This window comes from Mus musculus, chromosome 16 (genome assembly GCF_000001635.26).
Source record: "Mus musculus strain C57BL/6J chromosome 16, GRCm38.p6 C57BL/6J".
Taxonomy (NCBI): domain Eukaryota; kingdom Metazoa; phylum Chordata; class Mammalia; order Rodentia; family Muridae; genus Mus; species Mus musculus.
Window position 1 is genome coordinate 35,756,423 of NC_000082.6, and position 22,656 is coordinate 35,779,078.

General features: G+C 45.4%; 2 protein-coding genes across 8 annotated transcripts in view; one reads left to right on the forward strand and one right to left on the reverse strand.

Moving 5' to 3' along the window:
• The window catches only part of Slc49a4 (solute carrier family 49 member 4), a 75,309-nt gene extending 62,361 nt beyond the window's left edge, over positions 1–12,948 (reverse strand). Inside the window, exon 1 of the mRNA NM_153550.4 lies at positions 12,477–12,948. Within this exon, the coding sequence (NP_705778.1) occupies positions 12,477–12,819 (343 nt within the window). The 5' untranslated portion in view covers positions 12,820–12,948. The remainder of the gene's footprint in view (positions 1–12,476) is intronic.
• A 355-nt stretch (positions 12,949–13,303) lies between these two features.
• Hspbap1 (Hspb associated protein 1) overlaps positions 13,304–22,656 on the forward strand; it is a 58,737-nt gene continuing 49,384 nt past the window's right edge. For 2 of the 7 annotated variants that reach the window (NR_152314.1, NM_175111.3), the window contains exon 1: positions 13,964–14,117. Coding sequence is in view for 6 of the 7 variants with exons in the window: in NM_175111.3 (NP_780320.2) it covers positions 14,054–14,117 (64 nt within the window). In the remaining variant the exon portion in view is untranslated. Of the gene's footprint in view, positions 14,118–22,656 lie in introns of all 7 variants that reach the window. The other 5 variants (XM_006522472.4, XM_030249244.1, XM_006522469.4 and 2 more) reach the window with 5 other exon arrangements.

Sequence of the window (22,656 nt, forward strand, 5' to 3'; positions counted from 1 at the left end):
TCTGTAGAATACAGACAAAATATCCACACACATAAAAGGAAAACAAAATAAATATTTTTATAAGAAAATTTAAAGATGTCTGTAATTACACTAAAGAAAAGTACAGGGGCTGAAGAGATGGCTCGGCGGTTTAGAGCACTAACTGCTCTTCTGAAGGTCCTGAGTTCAATTCCCAGCAAGCACTTGGTGGCTCATAACCACCCATAATGAGTTTTCCAACACCCTCTTCTGATGTGTCTGAAGACAGTTACGGTGTACTTAGATATAATAATAATAAATCTTTTTAAAAAAGAAAAGTACAAGTATTTAATAAAATAGAAACGAAGAATCCAGACGAAATTAACTCAAGGACAGAGCTGCAGGGGCAAAGTTCTTGAGTGATCGATCGCATGCTTGACCTGGGCCTCTCCTTCCTGAGGTGGAGGGAAGACAAGCCTGCTTGCTGCCAAGCCTCTCTTCTGCCATCGCCCCAGTCAGCCACAGATAGTATCAGGATAATGACACTGCCTGCTTATCCTGCTTACAACTGTGACACCAAGATCCAAAATCCACAGATCATCCTTACCCACGCCATGTCTATATACACATCTATATATCCTTTAATCCAACGACTCTGAAATCTCTAAGTCTGAAAGCTCCCCGCTGTGCCTTCTAGAGGGCTCAGCACGACCACTGGGACCCAACCTCTGAAGCTCTCCTCCAAGGGACTCTCCTCTCAAAGCCCTCCAGTCTTCCTTCTCTTGTGCATTTTAAGATTCTCTTTATCACTGGCCTTGAGTGATATGATTATATGCTTTGATGTCGATATGATTATATGTTTTGATGTAGTTTTGTCCATGTTGCTTCTGCTGGGATTCCTAGATATGCAGGATAGAGAGATCAAATCAGGCTTGAGAAGTTTTCTTCCATTATTTCTTCAAAACGTTTTTTTCTGTCACCACATTTTATCTATACTTTATCTTTCTCTTCTTCTCCTGAGATTCCAACCACTTGTATATTAGGACATTTTAAATGGTCTCAGCCGACTGTCCATGGGCAAACACACCAATCCCTGACACTGTTAATGATACTCCGTTATGCCTGCAGACAGGAGTCTAGCATGGCTGTCCTCTGAGAGGCTCTACCTAGCAGCTGACTCAGACAGATGCAGACACCCACAGACAAACAGTGGCTGGAGCTTAGGGACTATTATGGAAGAGTTAGGGAAGTCTTGGTGGCCCAAATGGGATAGGAATGCCACAGGAAGACCAACAGTCAACTAACTTGGCCCTTGGGGCTCTCAGAGACTGAACCACCAACCAAAGGACAAACACAGGCTGTACCTAGGCCTCCCTTACATATGTAACAGATGTGCAGCTTGGTCTTCACGTGGGTCCTGAACAACTGGAGCGTGGACTGTTCCAAAAACTGTTGCCTGTTATGTGGGATATGTAAACCAAGCTAGGCTGCCTTGTCTGGCCTCAGTGGGAAATTTTGCGCCTAGCCTCCCAGAGACTTCATATGTTATGGTGGGGAGATACTCAGGGAGCCCCCACCCACTCAGAAGAAGGGGAGGGGGAAGAGATGTGGGAGGGGGTGACCAGGAGGGGGCAGTAAGCAAGATGAGATGGGAATAAGTAAAAAATAAAGAAATAAGTAAAAAATAAAATGGTTTCACAAATCACTGAGCCCCAGTACTAGAATTTTTAAAAATCTAAGTTAAGAAATTAAAAATTAGATACTAATTAAACTTTTCAACTCTAGGAGTTTAATGCTGGCCTTTCAATGCATTCTATATTTGTCTTAACACAGTCAAGCTTCCTTCCATCTTCTTAAATACATATGGGTATACTTTAGAAGATCCTCGATCCTGGCTGTCACAGGGATAAGCCATATAGGGGCTTTAGGACCTTTCTTTCTGCCTTCTCTATTAGAGTGTTTCTGCTTTGTTTTGTCCAGCCTTTGGAAAAATTTCCAGACAAAACACCTCTCGTAGCTCTAGAATTTTCTTTCTCTGGGGCTTCTTCCTTTTCAGTACTTACTGTACCTAAGAATTCTTTTTGCTGGCCTCTTTGATTTTCCTTTAAAGATTTTTTTTTTTTTTGGACATTTGTGTGTGTGAACAACTGTGAACATCAGAGGACAGCTTACAGGAGTTATCACCACGTGGGTTCTGGGAATTAAACTTAGGTTGTCAAGCATGGCAGCTAGTGCCCTTGCTCGCTGAGCCATCTCGCTAGCCTAAGAATATGGCATTTTATAACTACCCTGTCATTTTGAGATGGTTTCATGGAATCCATGTAGACCAAGAGCCAAATGAGACAGAGGACAACCTTGAACTCCTAGTCCTTCTGTTCACCTCCAGTGGTTGGGATTACAGGTCTGGGTACCACTATTCTGGCTTAGGGGATGCTGGGGATGAAAGTCAGGGCATCTGGCATGATGGGTGGGCATCCTGACAAATGGGCTACATTGCTAACTCTAAATTCATAATCTGTTGTATTAAATATTTCATAAATAAATCCCAACAGCAGGTTCGGTACTCGCCTCAGTGCTTTATGTTCCTGAATGAAAGACACACACTCAGCCTTTATATTTGAAATACGCCTTAAGCAGCTCGATAGCTGGACCACTGCCTAACCTCCACGCAGTGAATCCCGAGTTATTACTTACTAATTCTATGTCCTTTCTAGGCTGCTCTGGATCCAGCAGCAACCAGGCCTCGCTCTCCCAGCTCCTTCACATGGCGGCCATGCCTCTCTGTCCTGCACTCATCTCAGGCATGGCGTCTCTCCTCTCCTTCACCTTCTCCTGGCATCTCGATCTTCTTCCTCTTCTCCTGGTCCCAAACCTGGAAATCCTAAAGTCCCACCACCTCTGTCTGCCCTGCCCAGCCATTGACTGTTAACATCTTTATTTACCAATCAGAACCAACTGGGGGCAGGTTCCCAGAAGCTACGTGCAGGCATTCCCCTGCAAACAGTTTAGGGGAGAACATAGTTATCACTAGAACACAAACAGCTACAATAACCAAGTCTTCAACTTAGGAAAATGACGGCTTCTCTGACTTTGCACTGCTCCTCTCCAGGGAGTCAGCTGAAGCCATCACCAGGACCACTGCGGTGCCCAGTCGCTCAATGTCTTTATGTGCTTTTCTGATGCTTTGTTGTAGTGAAAATCAGTTCCCCACTAGTTACTTTCTGTGCTGTGATAAAATACCACAACCAAGGCAACTAACTCACAGAAGGAAGGGCTGGTCTGGTTTATGGTTCTAGAGGGGAGATACCACGGATCTATACAGCAAGCATGAAGCAGAGGGCAGACTGCAAGTGGAACAGACCTTAAACTCTCAAAGCTCGTCCCCACTGACACACTTCCTCCACCACCACTACCCAAGTGCTCAAAGACTGGGGCCTATGGGCAGGGAGGGGCCCCGAGTCAAGCCTCCACACTGCACTCCCTGGCACCCATTAGTCTCACAGCAATATAATGCACAGCACATTTAGTCCAACTTCACAAACACCCAGAGTCTTTCACAGTTTCAACGATTTTAAATGTCTCTTCCAAGACTCAAGAAAATTTCTTAATTGTAACCCTCTGCAAAAGTCAAAAAAAAAAAAAAAAAAAAAAGAGCCAGGCGGTGATGGCACACACTTTTAATCCCAGCACTTGGGAGGCAGAGGCAGGCGGATTTCTGAGTTCGAGGCCAGCCTGGTCTACAGAGTGAGTTCCAGGACAGCCAGGGCTACACAGAGAAACCCTGTCTCGAAAAACCAAAAAAAAAAAAAAAAAAAAAAGCAAATTACAGACTTCCAATATTTAACAGTAAAGAATATAGATGACCACACCAAAAGGCAGGAGGCCATGATTTTTAAGCCAGTAAGCAGCATTCCTCCATGGCCTCTGCATCAGCTCCTGCCTTGGGTTTCCTTAATAGACTTGTAATATGTAAGCTAAATAAACACTTTCCTCCACAAACTGCTTTTGGTCATGGTGTTTCATCACAGCAATAGAAGCCCTAAGTAAGACAACCATCTCCTTGTTACATTCTTGGTTACACTCTGGCCCCATTTTTACAAAATCACATCCGTGACCATCTGAATTACAAGCATCTGGCTTTGCAATCATGACCTCTCTTTCCCACGTATTCCCTCTCATACACTAACAACCATGAGAAGAAAGTTTTTATCTTATAAAGAGTAATAAATGGGTCTGAAGAGCTGGGCCAGTGGCTAAGGGCACTGGTTCCCGTGAAAGACTCCCAGTATCCACATGAAGGCTCAGCACCTCCTCGGGCACCTAGCACACAAATGCGTATACAGACACAGACGCATAAAATAGTAAAAATAAATCTTAAAAATTAAGAAAAAGAATGAAAATTAGGAAGTTACTAATTTTCTTATTTACCTAAGGATTCTTTCTTTTGTTCTTGACACAGCTTTTTATATCACTTTCAACATAACCCTTTATTCTCGGCATAGACTTTTTTTGGTCCTATTATCCTAGTGAAACACACACACACACACAGTGTACATATGCATAAAAGCACAGGTCTGCTCTTGCCAAACTAGACATGCCCAATAGAACAGGGTGGCGATCATATGGAAACTCATGCAGACTCATCTCACACCAAATTAGTAATCAGCCATTTAAAGTTGGTTGATTCAATGCTGAAACAATCCAACCACCAACTTCTAATCAATATGTCCTGCAGTTCCCTAGAAAGCATTCCGTAAGTTTTTATTTCTCCAATCCCTTATCTCATTTATCAAGGAATAATTTTGTTTCTGATTTTCTGAGTGAGACACAGGGCAAAATAAGCCCCATGAGCTACCACCACCTATCACCTGCATCTTTTTGGTAAACATCTTGTCTTCTGTTATAGTAAGCATTAGTTGTCAAGGCTCCAAAGGTCAATTAGTCTGTCTGTAAATACTGCATCTCATCATACAAATACTAAAGCACAGTTATGTCAATTCCTCTCTCTCCTCCCAGCATCCATTTCCCTCTTCTTCATGTATCCACAGGCTCCTGTATCACTGAAATATGCTTTAAGTTCTTTTACTTAAAAGAAAATTCTTAGTGGCTACATTCCCTCTAGCTCTTGTTCACGTTCTCTTTTCCCTCAGGTATGACTTCTGAAAGCAACACCCGCACTCACTATCTCTCCAATGTTTCTTTCCCACATCATTCTTACCTAACCATGGTACTCCAGTGAGGCCATTCTTTCAAATGACACCGAAGAGCTTCGTGTTCTAAATCCAAGGCTCCATTCTGTCCTCACTGTGGGTTCATTCCTCTTTCCCCAACTCTTGAGTACTGGGATGATCCAGGCTGGAGCCTGTTCTCAATCTCCATCACTCTTCACCGATATCTAACCCGGCCCAGAGATTTCAAAGTTCACTACAGGGGATAGTTCCTATACACATCTCCGAACTTCATATTTATGCACCCAACTGACAGTTTCAACTGTCTTCACGAATACCTAACAAGGATTTCAAACCCCCAATCTCTATGCCATTTCTCTTAAATGCCTGTCATTCCTTTCATAATCTGTGTGTGTGTGTGTGTGTGTGTGTGTGTGTGTGTGTGTGTGAGAGAGAGAGAGAGAGAGAGAGAGAGAGAGAGAGAGAGAGAGAAGGACCTGGGGGGTTGTGGGGGAAGCATAAGGTACAACCTTGGTCTTCTCTGGAACACACCTTCTTTGTGCTCACAGAAAACACTTCCCAGAAGATGTCACCTCAGTGATGCTGGTTTCTTCTTAATCACCACTAATATCTTAACTCCAGCTAACCAGCATCAATTGTTCCAATAGTCTGTTCTATTTTTCATTCTAAAGCCAGAGCCACGTGGCAGAAGATTCGGGGTTCTGCTGCTTGCAGGAGTTGGAACATGGCCCCCTTGTTCTATTACACTGTCAGGAGCTTTCTGTCTTCCAACTCTTAAGCTTGACTGTCTTGGATCTTGCTCTGTAGATTGACCTTGAACTTGGAGATTTGCATGCCTATCTCCTGGGGAAAAAAGGTGTGTGCCACCACACCTGGATTTAAACTTTTCTTTACCTAGAACCTAGTCTGTCCCAGCATGGCCTTGAATTTAGATCTGCTTGGTTTATCTCCTGGGATTAAAGGTGTGTACGAACAACCTGGATCTAAATTTAGCTGGGTAGGATCTTGCCCCAAAGTCCTACTCCCTTAATCTGCTATCTCCTAGAACACAGGATTCAGCTCCATTTCACTCCCTGGTATCCCTTTAATATTTGAACCATATATTCTATATTTTTCCTTTCTAAGCTTGCTACACTTGTTCAGAATGTTCTTCATGAGACTAATCCAAAGAACAAAGTCTTTGCTAGGCTTTTCAAGACTTCCTTTGTCAATGCAATTAACATAAATCTCTTCACCTTAGCCTCAAGTAGACTCTTCAGACAAGGGCAAAAAGTAGCCCCATTCTTCACCAAAATACCACAAAAGCAGCCTCTAGGCCACATACTGAAATTCTTCTCTTCTGAAACCTCTTGGGCCAGGTCAGCACAGTTCAAATCACTCTCAGCAACAAAGTCTTCCATATTCCTTCTAGGATGGCCCATTAAGCCCCATTTAAAGCATTCTACTGCTTTCCAAATCCAAAGTCCCAAAATCCATTCTTCTAAACAAAAGCATGGTCAAGCCTATCACAGCAATACCCCAGTCTCCTGTACCAACTTCTGTCTTAGTTAGGGTTTTACTGCTGTGAACAGACACCATGACCAAGTCAAGTCTTATAAAAGACAACATTTAATTGGGCTGGTTTATAGGTTCAGTCCATTCTCATCAAGGTGGGAGCAGGGCAGCATCTAGGCAAAGCTGAGATGAGAGTTCTTTACCATCTGAAGGCTGCTAATGGAAGACTGACTCCTTGGCCGCTAGAATGAGGGACTTAAGCCCGCGCCCACAGTGACACACATACTCCAACAAGGCCACACCTCCTAACAGTGCCACTCTCTGGGCCAAGCATATACAAACCACGACAATTGGCTAAATAAAAATGTCTACAGCCAATTACTGGAGCGATTAGAGGTAGATGGGTTTTGAGTTACCTGGGTGGGGGTTGCAGAGAAAGGGGAGAGGGGAAGAGAGAAGGATGGGGCAAGAAGGGAGTGAGGGACACACTACCCCCCTCCCAGACCCCAGTAATTGTCAAGGCCAAATAAAATAATCATAGTCTGAGTCCCATTCATTTGTAAGCTAGTCAGGGATAAGTTTAAACTAGACCAACCACAGCCATTCTTTCTCTCTTTCTTTCTCTTCCCCCCCCCCCCCCCCCCCGTCTCTCTCCAGACATTCTAGTCCCACATGCTAGCTTTCCCTCTTCCCACAGGCGTCCACTCAAATATACCTTCCATGTGAGGCCAGTGGGGCAGGTTACATAAACTGGAACACACAAGATTACACCAGACTGTACACCCTTCCTCCTTGACTGTCCTTTATTTTATTTTTCTCCAAAGCACTGCCAGTCCTCTCTGTTTCTCAGTCATCTCACTAGACCCTGACTCTGGGAGCCTCCAGTCCCACCTCAGTATTGCTATCGCCTTCATCGCTCTCTGGCTTGCTTTCCAGGGTGCACAGGCCGGGCACTATTATCTCACTAACGCGTTCTTCTATTTCCTTGCTGGTGAATGGAAAGGGGTGGAAAGTACAACACCCGTTTTAGAAAGATAACAGAGCTTCTACGCTAACAAATGAGAGCTGCATACCTCCCAGTGAGCAAGCCACTGAAAGGGAGAACTTGCTGTGGGTGGGTGCAGTTGAGACACCACCAGCATTATGAAAGTGTCTTAACTGCTCTCACTGAAAAGGAGAACTATTCCTAAAAGGAAGAACTCTGGAGGACGGTTATCTGTGCGTGGAGTGTGTGTGCTGGGGACCCTCAAACTCTAGTACTCACTCTCCAGCTCAAGGGAGAAATCTTAAATTCATTTTTTTATTGCTTTAACCAATGGAAAATACAAAATTAAATTTACTATACAGATATAGGAACTATGAAATACTCCCCAAAGCAACTTATTTTCTAGAGGGAATAGTAATAATGTAGACAGCCATGGATGATAGATGCACTCATGATAGTACACTAGAAACTAACATTCTGTAGCACAGAAGCAAGAAGAATAAGCTTAGAAAAGAACAGTAAGGGCTGGAGAGATGGCTCAGCGGTTAAGAGCACTAACTGCTCTTCCAAAGGTCCTGAGTTCAATTCCCAGCAACCACATGGTGGCTCACAGCCATTCGTAATGAGATCTGATGCCCTTTTCTGGAGTGTCTGAGGACAACTACAGTGTACTTACATATAATAAATAAATAAATCTTAAAAAAGAAAGTAACAGTAAAATGCCACTGAAAAAAAGAAGTTTAAAAGTATTTGTTCCATTGGACAAAAATTATTTTTTGGACTGTTTTGGACTGAGTTTCTATATTAGAACCCAACAGACCAGACCACACCAGACCAAAATTGAATTGTCTTAATTAAAAACACCATGACCAAAAGCAGCTTGGCGAGGAAAGGATTCATTTCAGCCTATAAGCTTTAGGTCACATTCCATCACTGAGGGAAGTCAGGGCAGGAACTAAGGAACCTGGAAGCAAGAACTGAAGCAGAAACCTGAAGGAGATATGCTTACTGGCTCGCTTCTCATGGCTTGCTCAGCCTGCTTTCTTATAGCATTCAGCACCACCAGTCCAAGGGTGGCACTGTCCTCAAGGGGTTGGACCTTCCCACATCAATCATCAACCAAAAAAATGAACCACAGGGGCTGGAGAGATGGTGCAGCAGTTAGAACATATATTCTTGCAGAGGACTGGAGTTTGAATCCCTACACCCACATCAGTTTCTCTCTCTCTCTTCCTACACACACACACACACACACACACACACACACACACTCACACACACACACACACACACACACACACTCACACACACACACACACACACACACACACACACACACACACACCTACAAAGGCATTTTCTCTAAAAGGATTCTTTCTTTCCAGATGACCCCAGCTTGAATTAAGTTGACATAAAAACTAGCCAGCCTAAGCGTCATTCATGCTAAAGTTAAATTAAAACTTTAAGGAAGTAGATAAAGCACAAAACAGACCAGTCTTTCCTGGACAGATTTCTAGTAAGTCAGTATCATAAGGAAGTCTCCTCTGCTTTACCACTTAAAAAAATGTGGCCAGGAACAATCTGTGGTTAACAGTCAGGTTTTCTCTGTTCTGTGCTCTTTGTTTATACCCATGAGACCCAGTGTTATGGTGGGTGTGTTCATCCTGCATTGTAGAATGGAGAGTATCTCACTCACCAAATCAAATCAAAGTTTAGTAAGGCTATGGTTAGGCCTCTTCTAATTTTGTTTTAGCTCTCTCTCTCCCTCCGTGTGTGTGTGTGTGTGTGTGTGTGTGTGTGTGTGTGTGTGAGTGTGGTCTGTGTGTGATGTGCACATCTGTGTTTGCAGGTGCATGGGTAGACAGAGAAGTACACTGGTTGCCTTCCTCTATCACTTTCCACCTTCTTTTTAAAGATAGTCTTCCACTGAATCTGAAGCTCACTGGAGCTCAAGGGATCCTCCTGTCTCGGATGTCAGGCTCAGCTTTTACATGGGTGCTTAGGGATTTGAACTCGTGTTCACTTGCAATCACAGCAAGCACTCCTACCTACTGCACCATCTCCTCAACTCCTTAATTGTTGCTTTCTGGTGACTCTTAACATGGCCAACTTTTAAAGGAGCATATTTAAATTTCCGTATTTGAAAAAACTAGAATGAATCTTAACAGAAGACAAACAAAAAAAAAAAAAAAAAAAAAAAAAAACCCAAAAAACAAATAACAGTGAAAACATTAATGAAACCGAATATAATCTGTAACTCAGTTTAAAGGCAAACAGAAAGCCCCTAAACAAACAGACAGACAATCCCCCATTCAGTGTGTTACAGGAATCATTCTGGATTAAGCACCCCACACCAATGAAGAGAGGGAGATGGGGCCTCTGGTGGGCAGAGCCAGGACAGCCCCTGAAATGATTCAAACCCAGGTCTTTTGTATACTCGGTTTTTATCCAAAACCAAGAGGTGGGGTGGGCAAGCAAGCTAGGTGTTTACAGAAGCCATCCAGGCAGTCAGCGGGTTGTTTCAGTGACCCATTGTCTCAGCGATTTCTCCAGGTCATAATGTTTCAGGTGACAAGTGAAGTCATGCTTGAAAAAACAGACAGATGGGACAAGCAATGCTTCAAGTCACTAAATACATCAGCATCTAATAATTGGTCTCTTCTACCTTATCCTATACCAGGTGCTTGTTAGAATTCTCTGCCAGCTCTTCCTGGAAGAAAGAGCTCCACCAGTCAACATACCCTTCCTCTACTACACACCTCTTCCCACTAGCAGGGTCTTCACACCCAAGTTACACCAGAGTCCTTCCTTTTAGAACTATACACACGTGCCGGGTGTGGTGGCGCACACCTTTAATCCCAGCACTGGGTGGGGAGGGGGGGGCAGAGGCAGGTGGATTTCTGAGTTCAAGGCCACCCTGGCCTACAAAGTGAATTCCAGGACAGCCAAGGCTACACAGAGAAACCCTGTCTCAAAAAACCAAAACCAAAACAAAACAAAACAAAACAAAAAAAACTATACACACTAAGCCTACAGCGCTCTTACCTGATATTCATGCAGTCTATCTGCCTCAGGTTTTTTTTTGTTGTTGTTGTTGTTTTGTTTTTTGAAGCTTCATATCTTAAGTTTCATGACTTTTACACCCATTATCATGGTTGTCACCCAACTCTAATGTCATCCCAGTTTGCCAAATGACCTCCTTAAAAAAAAATGAGCGTGCCAGGCAGTGGTGACGCACACCTTTAATCTCAGCACTTGGGAGGCAGAGGCAGGCGGATTTCTGAGTTTAAGGCCAGCCTGGTCTACATAGCGAGTTTCAGGACAGTCCGGGCTACACAGAGAAACCCTGTCTCCAAAAACCAAAACCAAACCAAACCAAAACAACAATAACAAGAATGCACCTGACTGAGTGCTAGTGTAGAACATACCGAAGTACCTTTCCTTTTCTTTTGGATCCTACTCTTCAGTGCTTAGAACTCTCTAGCCTCCCTTTCTGAGCACCTGTACTCAAGTTGATCATGGAAGTATTCAGTCATCAGTTTTCTTGTCTCTTCCACGTGGGTTCCCGTACCATCAGGAAGAGAGGGAACCTCACAGCTGGATTCTGTTCTTGCCACAGCAGTAGTTAGAGGACTGTGTTGCACCAGATGATCACAGCTCCATATCAACCTATGTTCCACTCTTACTTTGCAGGTAATGTTTGTGTTCACCCAGATTCCTATGTTGAAATCCTACTCCCAGCTAAGTGACTGAACTAAGAGGTGGCCGACTGGGGATGAAACAAATTTTTGAGGGCAAGGGCTGGACAGATAGGGTTACTGCCCTCATAAGAGAGACCCCAGAGAGATCCCTGGCCACTTCCCTTATGACATTACAAAGAAATGAGCATTGTATGAACGATGCTCACCAGATAAGCATTCTGCTTGGCCCTTCATCTTGGACTTCCCGGTTTCCAGAGGGGTTATAAATAAATGTCCTTCATTTTATAAGCTTATGGCTGTTTGTCAATGGGCCAGTAGACTAAGGCAATGTCCCAAAACTACCCAAAGAATCTATTGTATCAAAACTCGTAAAAGACTGAACAGAAACAAAGCAGTTTCCGACCAGTATCCGACCTCATAACCTAAGAAGTCTAAATCGTGCACAGCAGCCTCCTGGGGGTTTTATTTATCCTCTGGAGGGATAATTCAACATCTTGACTCTTTCCACTCTGGCCTTTTCCTCATCTCACAGAATCACACTGGCAATTGGCAAAGTGAGAAGCCTGGAGTCCCTAACTGAAAGAGAGCCTTCCTGCATCTGCGATCTTTATCTGAGAGTAATAAATCGCAACTGAGAAGTCACCCAGGCGGAAGCTCTCGGTTTACCTGGGGTTCTACCTTCCAGAAACCCAAGCGTCAGACCCGAGTTTCCCAACAGTCATCCAGGGCTGGAGTCACCACGCCAGCTCATTACCCTCTTACATCTGGTCATCACCAGTCTCTTCTGATCTTTCGCTCTCAGCACCCCAAATCTCTTTGAAATTTAAGCATGAGTCACTTTTGTCAGGTGTCAAAGACATTCATAGCAAGTGCACTGGATGGCTCTGATGTCCACAGTATACAAAGCCTTCTACATCTGATGATTGTGGCATAAAGGGCGTAACACAAAACATCAATACTTGGAAAGCATCCTCCGTATTTGTCGCTTTGGGGACAGAGGGTTCCCGAGTAAGGAATGGGATGCCAGCTACACTGGGTCACCTCACACAACCCCTAGACCAAGCCCAGGGAGACACAGGCAGGCCCGGATCCTGGCAGGCGCCAACTCCCAGAGAAGGGACACGCCCGCAGGCGTCCCGGACCCCTTACCTCTCTTGTCCAGCAGCCACATGAACGCGAAGCAGGGCAGGAAGCCTATGGGCCCCCAGAGGACCAGGAGCGCGATGTCCCATCCGGAGAAGCCATAGGCCTGGCGCGCCGAGTTCTGGATGGGGCCCCAGGTGTTCCAGACCAGGCCCTGGGCGAACGCGAGGAGCGAGAAGAGCAGCAGCACCAGCCAGCGGCGCCCGTACACCCTCCCGGGGTTCGGGCCCGCCGCAGGCAGCACGGCCGTCGCCTCCCGGCCCCTGCGCGCAGCCCCCGGCGCAGGCCCGAGCCCCGGCCCCAGCAGCGGCTGCCGCTCCTCCTCCTCGCTGCTCCAACCCGAGCCCATGGCGACGCCGCCCGCCGGCCCTGCCCGACGCGTCCCGGTGGCCGCAGACCAGCCGGGAGCTGACTGGGCGGGTGGAGCGGGAGCCGGAGCCGGAGCTGCTCTAGTCCTCGGCCTCCCGGGCGCGTCTGCTGCGCCTGCGCCGCCCGAGCCCGAGGGGAGGAGGCGAGGCGGGGTCCACCCTGCTCGCTGGGAACCCAGGAATGCCCCGGGGAGAAGCCCGGGACCCTACGAGTGGAAAGGGTAGAAGATCGCGGCCGGCTGGGAGACTGGAGCGAAGTAGGCTGAGTCAGTCACTCGCGGGTTGCTTGGAGGAAGTGCCCAAGTTTACATCACGTGCCTAATAAACAACTCGCTGACCTCGGGTCACTTATCCCAATGCTTGGGTCTATATTAGGCTTACTTTTGTTTTTATTGGGTTTCTAACTGCAGAAATTATAGACGGCAGGATACTGAAGTTTAGGAAGGTCTCAGGGTATTGTTTCATGAAGACCATTTGGTTTTGTATGTGTCTTACGCATCCAGTGAGATTATAAACTAGCCAATTTTCCTTCATACATATAAAGAGTTTTTTCTACCCATTTTGTTTGTCATGCAAACGGGTAAATAATATGGATTGTGTTAAAGTTGGAAGACAGTGACCTAGATCTCTCTCTTGGTATGTTAGCCAGACTAAATAAACGGCAAAAGCTGGAGATTGTGCATCTCTTGACCACATAGACATAGACATTCATTTGTTCAAATGCACAAATCCAGAACTCTGACAGCTGCCTGTGTCCTTGAAAACTAGTCATTTGCTGACATATCTGGCTCAGCAAATGAGTCACAGGGAACGCCTTCAAGGGGTTCGTATTCCCAGGCAGTCACGAAAACCAGCTGGAATGGCACTGATGCCAAGGGAACCAACAAGGTGGAAGAGTAGGCACGCCAGCCCCGGGGTCTCCTAAATCGCGAGTCCGACTGAGAGAAAGCCAAGGCGAAGATGGAGGATCCGACTAGAGAAGGAAGAGAAACAGCAGACGCTAAGGGTGGAAGAAAGGAGCCACAGCCCAGCCCACGTGCTCGCCGCCTTTCAGCTTCCAAAGAGCAAAACAAACCGGCGTGGCCACGCCCAGCGCCGTCACGTGACCGCGGCGGCGCCGGTTCCGGCAGAGGCGGAGGATCCTTCCTGTGTGGAAGCCGCAGATCCCGGTGAGCCCTCTCACCTGGCGCTCTCTCCATCCTCGGCGCGATAACCATGGCAGCAGGCTGCGAGGGCATCGCGCCCCCGACCCTGGGCGAGAGAACTGTGGGGGAGGAAGGTAGGTGCGAGCCAGGGACGCCGAAGTGCCTCCGAGCGGTGCGGATGGGCGCGGCTCCATCCCAAGTCTCGCCCGCGGCGTGTTAGGCCTGGGAGAAAGTGACTTTTTAGAGCATGTGGCTTCTTAACGTCGTGCGGATCAGTTTTCTGATCTATCGGGACAAGTACCACTGTGGAGTAAGAAGTTCCTCTGAGGACTCCAGGATCGCTGGCCTCTGAGGGAATTTTGTGGCAATTCTCTTGTCTCTGTTGGGATTCCAGGTGTATGCGACCATAACTTTTTATGGAGGTCTCTGGGGAGTTCGCCAGACTTGTGCACCAGGGGTTTTTACTTGACAGTCCATCTCTCCTGTCCCAAATCATTCTCTCATTTTTTAAAAAACCAATTTATCTTCCTGATAATGTGTCCTGTATCCTATTTTATGCCTCTCTTATCCACCATTCAACAGCAAAAGTGACACGTAAGATTCTTTAATAATTTGTATTGGACTTAGAACCTCCACTAAAATCCAAGCTCCAAAAACCGTGACCTACACAAAAATTTAATTTGGGGTCTGTTGTGTTTTATAAAAATAAGGAGAATATGTTTGGTGGATGTGTAGTCAGGTGTTGGGGAAGGGGGTGCCTCCGCTCCGCGGGCCCATGCTGAGGCATCCCTTCCCCTTGAGGGACCAGCCACACAAAGGTATAGTAGAGAATAGAGTTTCTTCAGGGTATGGGAGCGGAGTTGAGCGAGTAAAGGCAGAGAGAGAAGAGGAGTAGAGGCCGGCCATGAGCACGTGGAGGGGGGAGGGGAATGGAGAAAGGTTAAGGAGCAAGGGCAAGAGAGCAAGAGAAAGAGGAGGGGCAATCAGCCCCTTTTACCATGAGTCAGACACCTGGCTGTTGCCAGGTAACTGTGGGGCGGAGCCTGGAGAAAATGCCCACTGGGTCTGTTGAGGTCTCTAAGCATCTCTTCTGTTTGTACATTCTTAAACATTTTTAATTAGCCATAAAATGTGGGTTTCGTACGTTCTTGACTGGTCGATTCCCTTTCCATCATACTTGTACCCATCTTGCAGGTTCCAAATATCTCTAACCCTTGCATATTCTACTAGATGTTAAGCGCTTTGTGGAAATAACCTGTGGTGGTTTGAATAAAAACGGCCCCATAGGCTCATCTACTTAAATGTTTGGTCCCCAGTTGGTGGAAATCTGGGAAGGATTAGAAAATGGCCTTGCTGGAGGTGTGTCACTAGGGGTAGTAGGCTTTGAGGTTTCAAAAGCCCGTGCCATTCTCAGCGCTCTCCACTGCCTGCTTGTGGACCAAAATGTAAGTTTTCAGCTATTGCTACAACTTCATGCTTGCCTGACTATTGCTATGCTCCCTGCCATGATGGATCATGGATGCTAACTGTCTTAGAGTTATCATTTCTATGAAGAGACACCACGACCAAGGTAACTGTAATAAAAGGAAACATTTATTTGGGGCTGGCTTACAGTTTCAAAGGTTTAGACCATTATCATCATGGTAGGAAGTATGGCAGCCTTTAGGCAGGCATGGTGCTGGAGGAGCTGAAAGTTCTACAGCTTGATCCCGAAGAGAGTCAGGAGGAGACTCTCTTCCACACTGGGCAGAACTTTGAACCCTAGAAGATTTCAAAGCCCGCCTACACAGTGACATACTTCCTTCAACAAGGCCGTATCAGGTAAACTCTTGCTTCATAAGTTGCCTTGGTAATGGCATCCTTACAAAACTAAGACCGAAGTTGGTACTAGGGGAAGGGTATTTCTGTGACAGACCTGACCACACTAGTTTTGGGGGAATGTAGAAGACTTTGGGACTTTGTGTGTGTAATCGTGGCATTAGGAAAGTAATAAGACATTTCATTTACCACTGTGTGTCCAGTAGCACATAACAGTATCAGGCATGTAATAAGTATGCTGAGTGAATGAATAAGGGGTCCCAGCCAGGTAAGGTATTGCATACCTGTACCCCATAACATAAGAGAGTGGATGAGGAACTCAAGGTCGTTTTTGGCCACATAGCAAGTTTGAGGCCAGCCTAGACATAAACCTTCTCTCAAAGAAAATGAAGAAGGGGCCAGTGAGATAGTGGGTAAAGTGCTTACCCTGCATGGCTGGCAACCTGAGTTTGAACACCCACCCATGCCAGAACACACGCACAGTGGGTTGGCCTAAGGCTGCCTCTATTCTCATACTAAGTGCTGGCTAAATGGAGTCAGCACATAGACCCAGATGCCTGCAGCCAATAGCTGGGGAGAAGAGAGGTAGGCGGGACTTAGGTTTCCTAGGCTAGAGACCGCGAGGAGGAGCAGGAAGGGAGGAAGATACCATGGGTTAGCTGAGCCATAAAGCAGCCATGTGGGCTGGCCAATTGGAGCTAGTAGCAGCCCAGATGAAACATAGTAGTAATGTGGTTATGGGTAGAAAGTGGATTCTAACAGCGTGGAAGGTAGGCAGTTGCTCAGACAGTGTGGTGGGTGAAGCATATTAAAAATATAAAGGCGGGCTGGAGAGATGGCTCAGCGGTTAAGAGCACTGATTGTTCTTCCAAAGGTCCTGAGTTCAATTCCCAGCAACCACATGGTTACTCACAACCATCTGTAATGGGATCTGATGTCCTCTTCTAATGTGTCTGAAGACAGCTATGGTGTACTCAAAAATAAAATAAATCTTTAAAAAAATATATAAAGGCTGTGTGTGTGTTTTATTTGGGAACATAAATGGTCAAAGGCGGGAAGGAACCCCTGTGCTGGGATTTTTTAAAAATATTTTTTACTACACCCATGGAAAAAAGGTAGAAGAGTCTTGATGCCGTGTTGATACTGACCTCCACATGTGAGCTGTGACGCAGGCACGCCCGCATGCGTTCTAATAATTTTTTAATTTAAAATTAAAAACACAAACTGTCCCAAGCCTAGAGGTAAGTAAGAGAAGGAGGAGGACGTAGTCCGGGGAGTGGAAGAGTTGGTGTGAGGAGTGTTGAGAGGGATGCCCAGGTTTGATTGTGGGGGTAGTAGGATCAGATTTAAGTTTAGGACGATCACTCTGGGTGAAGATACAGGATAGATTAGAGGGAGTTGACAATCCCCCTGGGCCTCAGTTTCCATTTTTATGTAATGCACAATTATTGTGAAATTTAAGAATACATGTAGCCAGCTGAGCCTTAGTGTCTGGCAGGAATTAGATATCTGAGGATGATGGTCATTTTTTATTGCTAGCAGCAAGCGCTGGGACTTGGGAGTATCGGCCAGCAGTGTAGTGCTTGTCTTGTTTATTGAAGGCCTTAGGTCAAATTCCCAGCACCACAAACAGGGCAAAAGAAAGTGCTGGTCCCATCACTGACTGATGTGAGGAAAAAGCTGGGCGGTGTTTCTTTTCCAGCCTGAAAAACAAGGTATAAATTAAGTGTGTAGGGTTTTGAGTATAGTGGGACCTGTTTGATTAAGCCCATTTGCACTTGACCCAGGGTCCTATAGTGCTGGACACTCAACAGAAACCAGAAGTCAGCCTTGGACTGTGACTCTGAGTTCGTTGTCTCGTGCCAATGAAGATTAAAGAGACAAACTTTTCACGGGGTGCAAAGTAGAAGCAAGCTTTATTTAAAAAAAAATACAGAAAAATGAGAAATTGGAGAACAGCGAGAATGGGAGGGGTTTTGTAGAGAGGAAAGCTGTTGAGTCCCCTTGTCTAGGGGTTTTTATAGGGTCATGGTCATAGTTGGACAAAGGAATCTCTATTGAGATTTGGGTTCTGAGACTGTCGTGGGCTGAGCCAGTGGAAAGCCTACACGCCTTCCTGGCCTACCCAGAGAGACGATCATGCACTGTCCACTCGGGTGATGGACACCCCTTCTGTCGCCTTTGCTTTTGGCTTTGTTAGTGATCAGCCTTGACTGATAGCTGTTACTTGCCGACGTTACTATCTTCTGATATTGTAGGTGTGTTAAATGCTGTTAATTCTGTATTCTAAGCTCTCTCTATTCTCATAGGTACCAAGAAATAGTTGCATTTGTTCTTAGCTAACCCCCTGTTTATGGAATGGTCTGGGGTCCCTTTGCTGAAACAGTTGGGGCTTTTTGTTAGAAGACAACCTCACTTAATTTAGTCTGTTACAATTAGCTGCACTAGAAGCAAGAATATAAGAAAGGACCAGCACACCATTGTTTGGCTGTCCCATAGCCAGGCCCTCTTTGTCTTCCTCAACCCTTTAGACCCTTAGACCATGCCACATTAACCTTTAGTGTTTCCTTTAACCCAAGCCTTTGCTCTCCCTGCAGCATATGTAGAGGCTCGTCTCTCTTGCTGCTTCCTTACAGCTCCTACAGCATTAGAGATATTAAGGCTGTTGGGAGCAGGGTTGGGTTTCATCTGAATAGATGGCATTTAGGTATGACAATGGTATGTTACAGAACATATCAAACATACAGCTGAGTAAAGGGGTATTTATTTTGTAGCATTTACATCCCATCAAATCCATTCTTTTAAAATGCGTAAAGCAGTGGTTTTTAGAATGTTCCCAAAGCTGTCCAGCCATTTGTCACTGTCATTGCAAAACATTCTCACCATTCCCAAAAGTACTCTGATACCATTGCCAGTTACTCACTGTCTCCCTTTTGCTCTAGCTCTGGGGAACCTGTCATCCTCATCTCTGTAGATCTGCCTATTCTAGACATTGCCTTTAAATGGAGTCATACAGTATGTGTGGTATCTAATGTCGCTCCCTTAACAGGTTTAAGGTGTCATACACGCTGGTGCATGCATGCATGTCGACCTACCACATTTTGTTTATCCACTCATCAACTAGTAGATATTGGGATTATTTCTACTTCTAACATTGACCAACAGTACACCTATGAGCATTTGTGTATGTGTGCATGTTTGTATGTATGTAAATATGCTTTTAGTTTTCATAGATGTATATATCTAAAAGTAGAATTGCTTTGAGAAAAATCATTGGTTCTTAATTTAAAGTTAGAAGTGGGAGAAAAAAAAATGGCAATGTGAACCTGCTTCACAGAGTAACGTAGCCTGTACACACAGTTCTGTAGATAGCCTTCAATTTCATATTAAAGAACATTTAAATTCTCTCTTTAGACCTTTTAAACTGTCACCTTCTCCAGAACCATTAATTGAGGATGGCACACACTTATTATAAAGAAAGCAAAATCCTTCTGTAAGAGACAGCTTTGTCTTCAATTAGACAAGGCGAGAGAGAACAAAAGGTTTTTGTTTTTTTTTTTTTTTTTTTTACAAATGCACATATTACAAGGGTGCAAGGAGAAAAGCAAAGGCATTTTGTATGAAGATGGATGCAGTGGGAGCCCTAGAAAGTTTATTCTTTTAGAAAACTTACCACCATTTTTGTTATCAGGAAACATGTTATATACATTATAAACATAAGAGTGTACAGTGCATCAGAAGACAACTTTACCTTAAAATCTTACCCCAAAACCGCTTTGAATGTTATCACCTTGGGAGAAAGAGGAAGTAGGTTTGTTTTGATGGGAGAGGCTATAGTAGAAGATATACTCACAAGGCAGGATGAAATTAGTTGTGATATTATTCATTTACACACCCAGAGCTTTGGGAACTACTTGACCCACTTAGTTTATGTCAGTTTGGCACAGCTATAGTCACCTGAAAGGAGGGAACCTGAACTGAGAAAATGCCTTCTGAAGATCCTACTGTAAGGCATTTTCTTGATCAGTGATTGAGGAGGGAGGGCAGCCCATTGTGGGTGATACCATCCCTCAGCTGGTGGTCCTAAGTTCTACAAGAAAGCAGGCTGAGCAGTACCTGGGGAACAAGACAGTAAATACGCCCCCATGACCTTTGCATCAGCTCCTGCCTCCAGGTTCCTGCCCTGTTTGAGTTCCTGTCCTGACTTCCTTTAGTGATCAACTGTGATGTGGAAGTGTAAGCCAAATTAAACCCTTTACTTCTCAACATGCTATTGGTTATGGTGTTTCATCTCAGCCGTAGTAACCCCAGCTAAGATACTACTACAAATCAGACTATTCCGTGCTTCTTGGAGTCATTTCTTGAAGTTTAGTACAGTTTGGATATGGGGGTAAGTGGAAGAGAAATGGAAGTGAGAAGACTAAAGACCCCAAAGTCTGCAGAGTAGAGGGCTGGGAACTGCAGAGACTCATTTTGGGGAGTGGAGGTGGTGACGGATGCAAGAGAGAAGGAGGAAACTGTCCGAGAAAGCAGAGTGAAAACATAAATGTTGACGTGGCTGGGAGGGGAGTCATGGGGTTCAGGCTTCTCAGAAAAAATGAGGATGTGGAGAATTTTAGGGGTACTAAGAGTAACATTTAGAAGGGTTACTCGAAGGTTGGGGATAGAACACAGCTGACTGGGTGAGGTGGCCCAGTGCAGCAGAGGCCAGTGAGGTAGCAAGAAACTGGAACTGATCCATGTTTGAGACTTTCTGGTTCTGCTCCATAGAGCGATAATCAGATGGTTTCTAAATCTGACTGCTTTCAACACCTCCTGCAGGCAGCGGAGTGGCCTCTGCCTCTCAGCTGCTACAATAGTGCAGTTAGAAGCACGGGTGCCTTCTGGGGTCTGACGTTTTGTTTTGTTTTTTGTTTGTTTGGTTTTTTTGTTTTTGTTTTTCGAGACAGGGTTTCTCTGTATAGCCCTGGCTGTCCTGGAGCTCACTTTGTAGACCAGGCTGGCCTTGAACTCAGAAATCCGCCTGCCTCTGCCTCCCGAGTGCTGGGATTAAAGGCGTGCGCCACCACGCCCGGCGGGGTCTGACTATTGACTGTCTTTAAAATAAAAAATAAGGCAAATAACTAGTTTACTCTTAGTTGTAGGAAATGTACTCAGAGGCATCTGGAGGCAGATCAAAATATTTTGAGGGAGATTTTGAAGACACTATGAAGCATTTGGAAAGAGCATTAGTATTTGAGATTCCATTCTTTCTAGTGTGTCAGTCTGATTTAAAATGCAGATTTACGCCGGGTGTGGTGGCGCACGCCTTTAATCCCAGCACTCGGGAGGCAGAGGCAGGCGGATTTCTGAGTTCAAGGACAGCCAGGACTACACAGAGAAACCCTGTTTGAAGAAACAAAAACAAAAAGCCGATTTACTTTGCCTGATTTTAAGTTTGAAGCCAGTATTTTTATTTTATTTTTAAATTTTTCACACTCCATATTCCATTCCCTGCCCCCCCCCATCCACTCTTCGTCTGTTCCTCACCTCATCTCCACGTGGATACCCCCACCCCCCTACCCTACCTGACCTCTAAACTCCCTGGGGCCTCCAGTCTCTTGAGGAAAACCAGTGTTATTTTTTAATTTGTAAGTTTGAGTTTAGGCTCATGTATGTGTGTGCAAAGTATACATATGCTTGTTCACATCTGTGTGGGCGTACAAGTGCGTGCATGCTGGCATGTAGGTGTAAGTCTGAGAATGCTGGCTTCCCTCCATGAATCTCTATGTATTGAGGCAGTCTCTCGTTGAACCCAGAGCTTGCTGTATGAGCTAGTCAGTTTAGCCTGTTAACTAGGAGGATTCCCTGTCTCTGTAGCTCTGGGCTGGGATACCTTATGTGGCTTCTAGGGATCTGAACTCTGGTCCTCACACTTGTGTGGCAAGCACTTAACCTGCTGCGCCATCTCCCTAGTGTTTATGTGCCAGTTTTTTGGGTTGGTTGGTTGGTTGGTTTTTTGAGACAGGGTTTCTCTGTATAGCCCTGGCTGTACTGGAACTCACTTTGCAGACCAGGCTGGCCTCGAACTCAGAAATCCTCCTGCCTCTGCCTCCTGAGTGCTGGGATTAAAGGCGTGCACCACCACGCCCGGCTTATGTGCCAGTTTTTGAGACAGCGACAAAGGGTCTGTCTGGGTCAGCTGGGGAAAAGTTCTAAGTTCCATTGGAGGAATCTAAAAGGCTTGTGTCTGAATCCTCTATTTGCCCCAAGCTTGGCAGTGACGTGGTTACGTTGTAACTGCCTCAGCATTAAAATGTGGTGTTTCTTCAGTAGCAAAAGATCACTAAATCCTTGAAATTCCCAAGATCTTTGTTGTTGTCCCGGCTGACCTGGAACTTCACTGGTGGACTGGAATTTACAGAGATCTGCTTGCTTTTGGCTCCTGAGTGCTGGGATGAAAGGCGTACACCTTCATACCTAGCTACTTACTGAACATTTTACTCAAGCATTATGTTACCTTTTCAGGAGAACTTTCTTAGTTTGTATTGACATTTCAAAGTAATACAGCATTTTGTTTGCCCAAGGATGCAGAGGCCTCCTAGTCATTCCACCTTAGCCCCCTGAGTGCTGGGATTACAGGCGAGTGTCTACAGTGCACAGTCCTAACTCGACATTTTGTTAGGTGTACTTCTAGCAGGACCTGGCTTAAATGACACTAGCGTTTTGTCCTGATAACTGTTCTAATGGCTTTTAAGTTTCACACATGTGTAATAGCTGTCAGATGGAAGAGGCTTCTGTACATGTATGTAGTTCAGAAACCCCCCCCACCCCCACCCCGTGCCAGGGTTTTGTTGTTGTCTCCCTGCTTTGTTT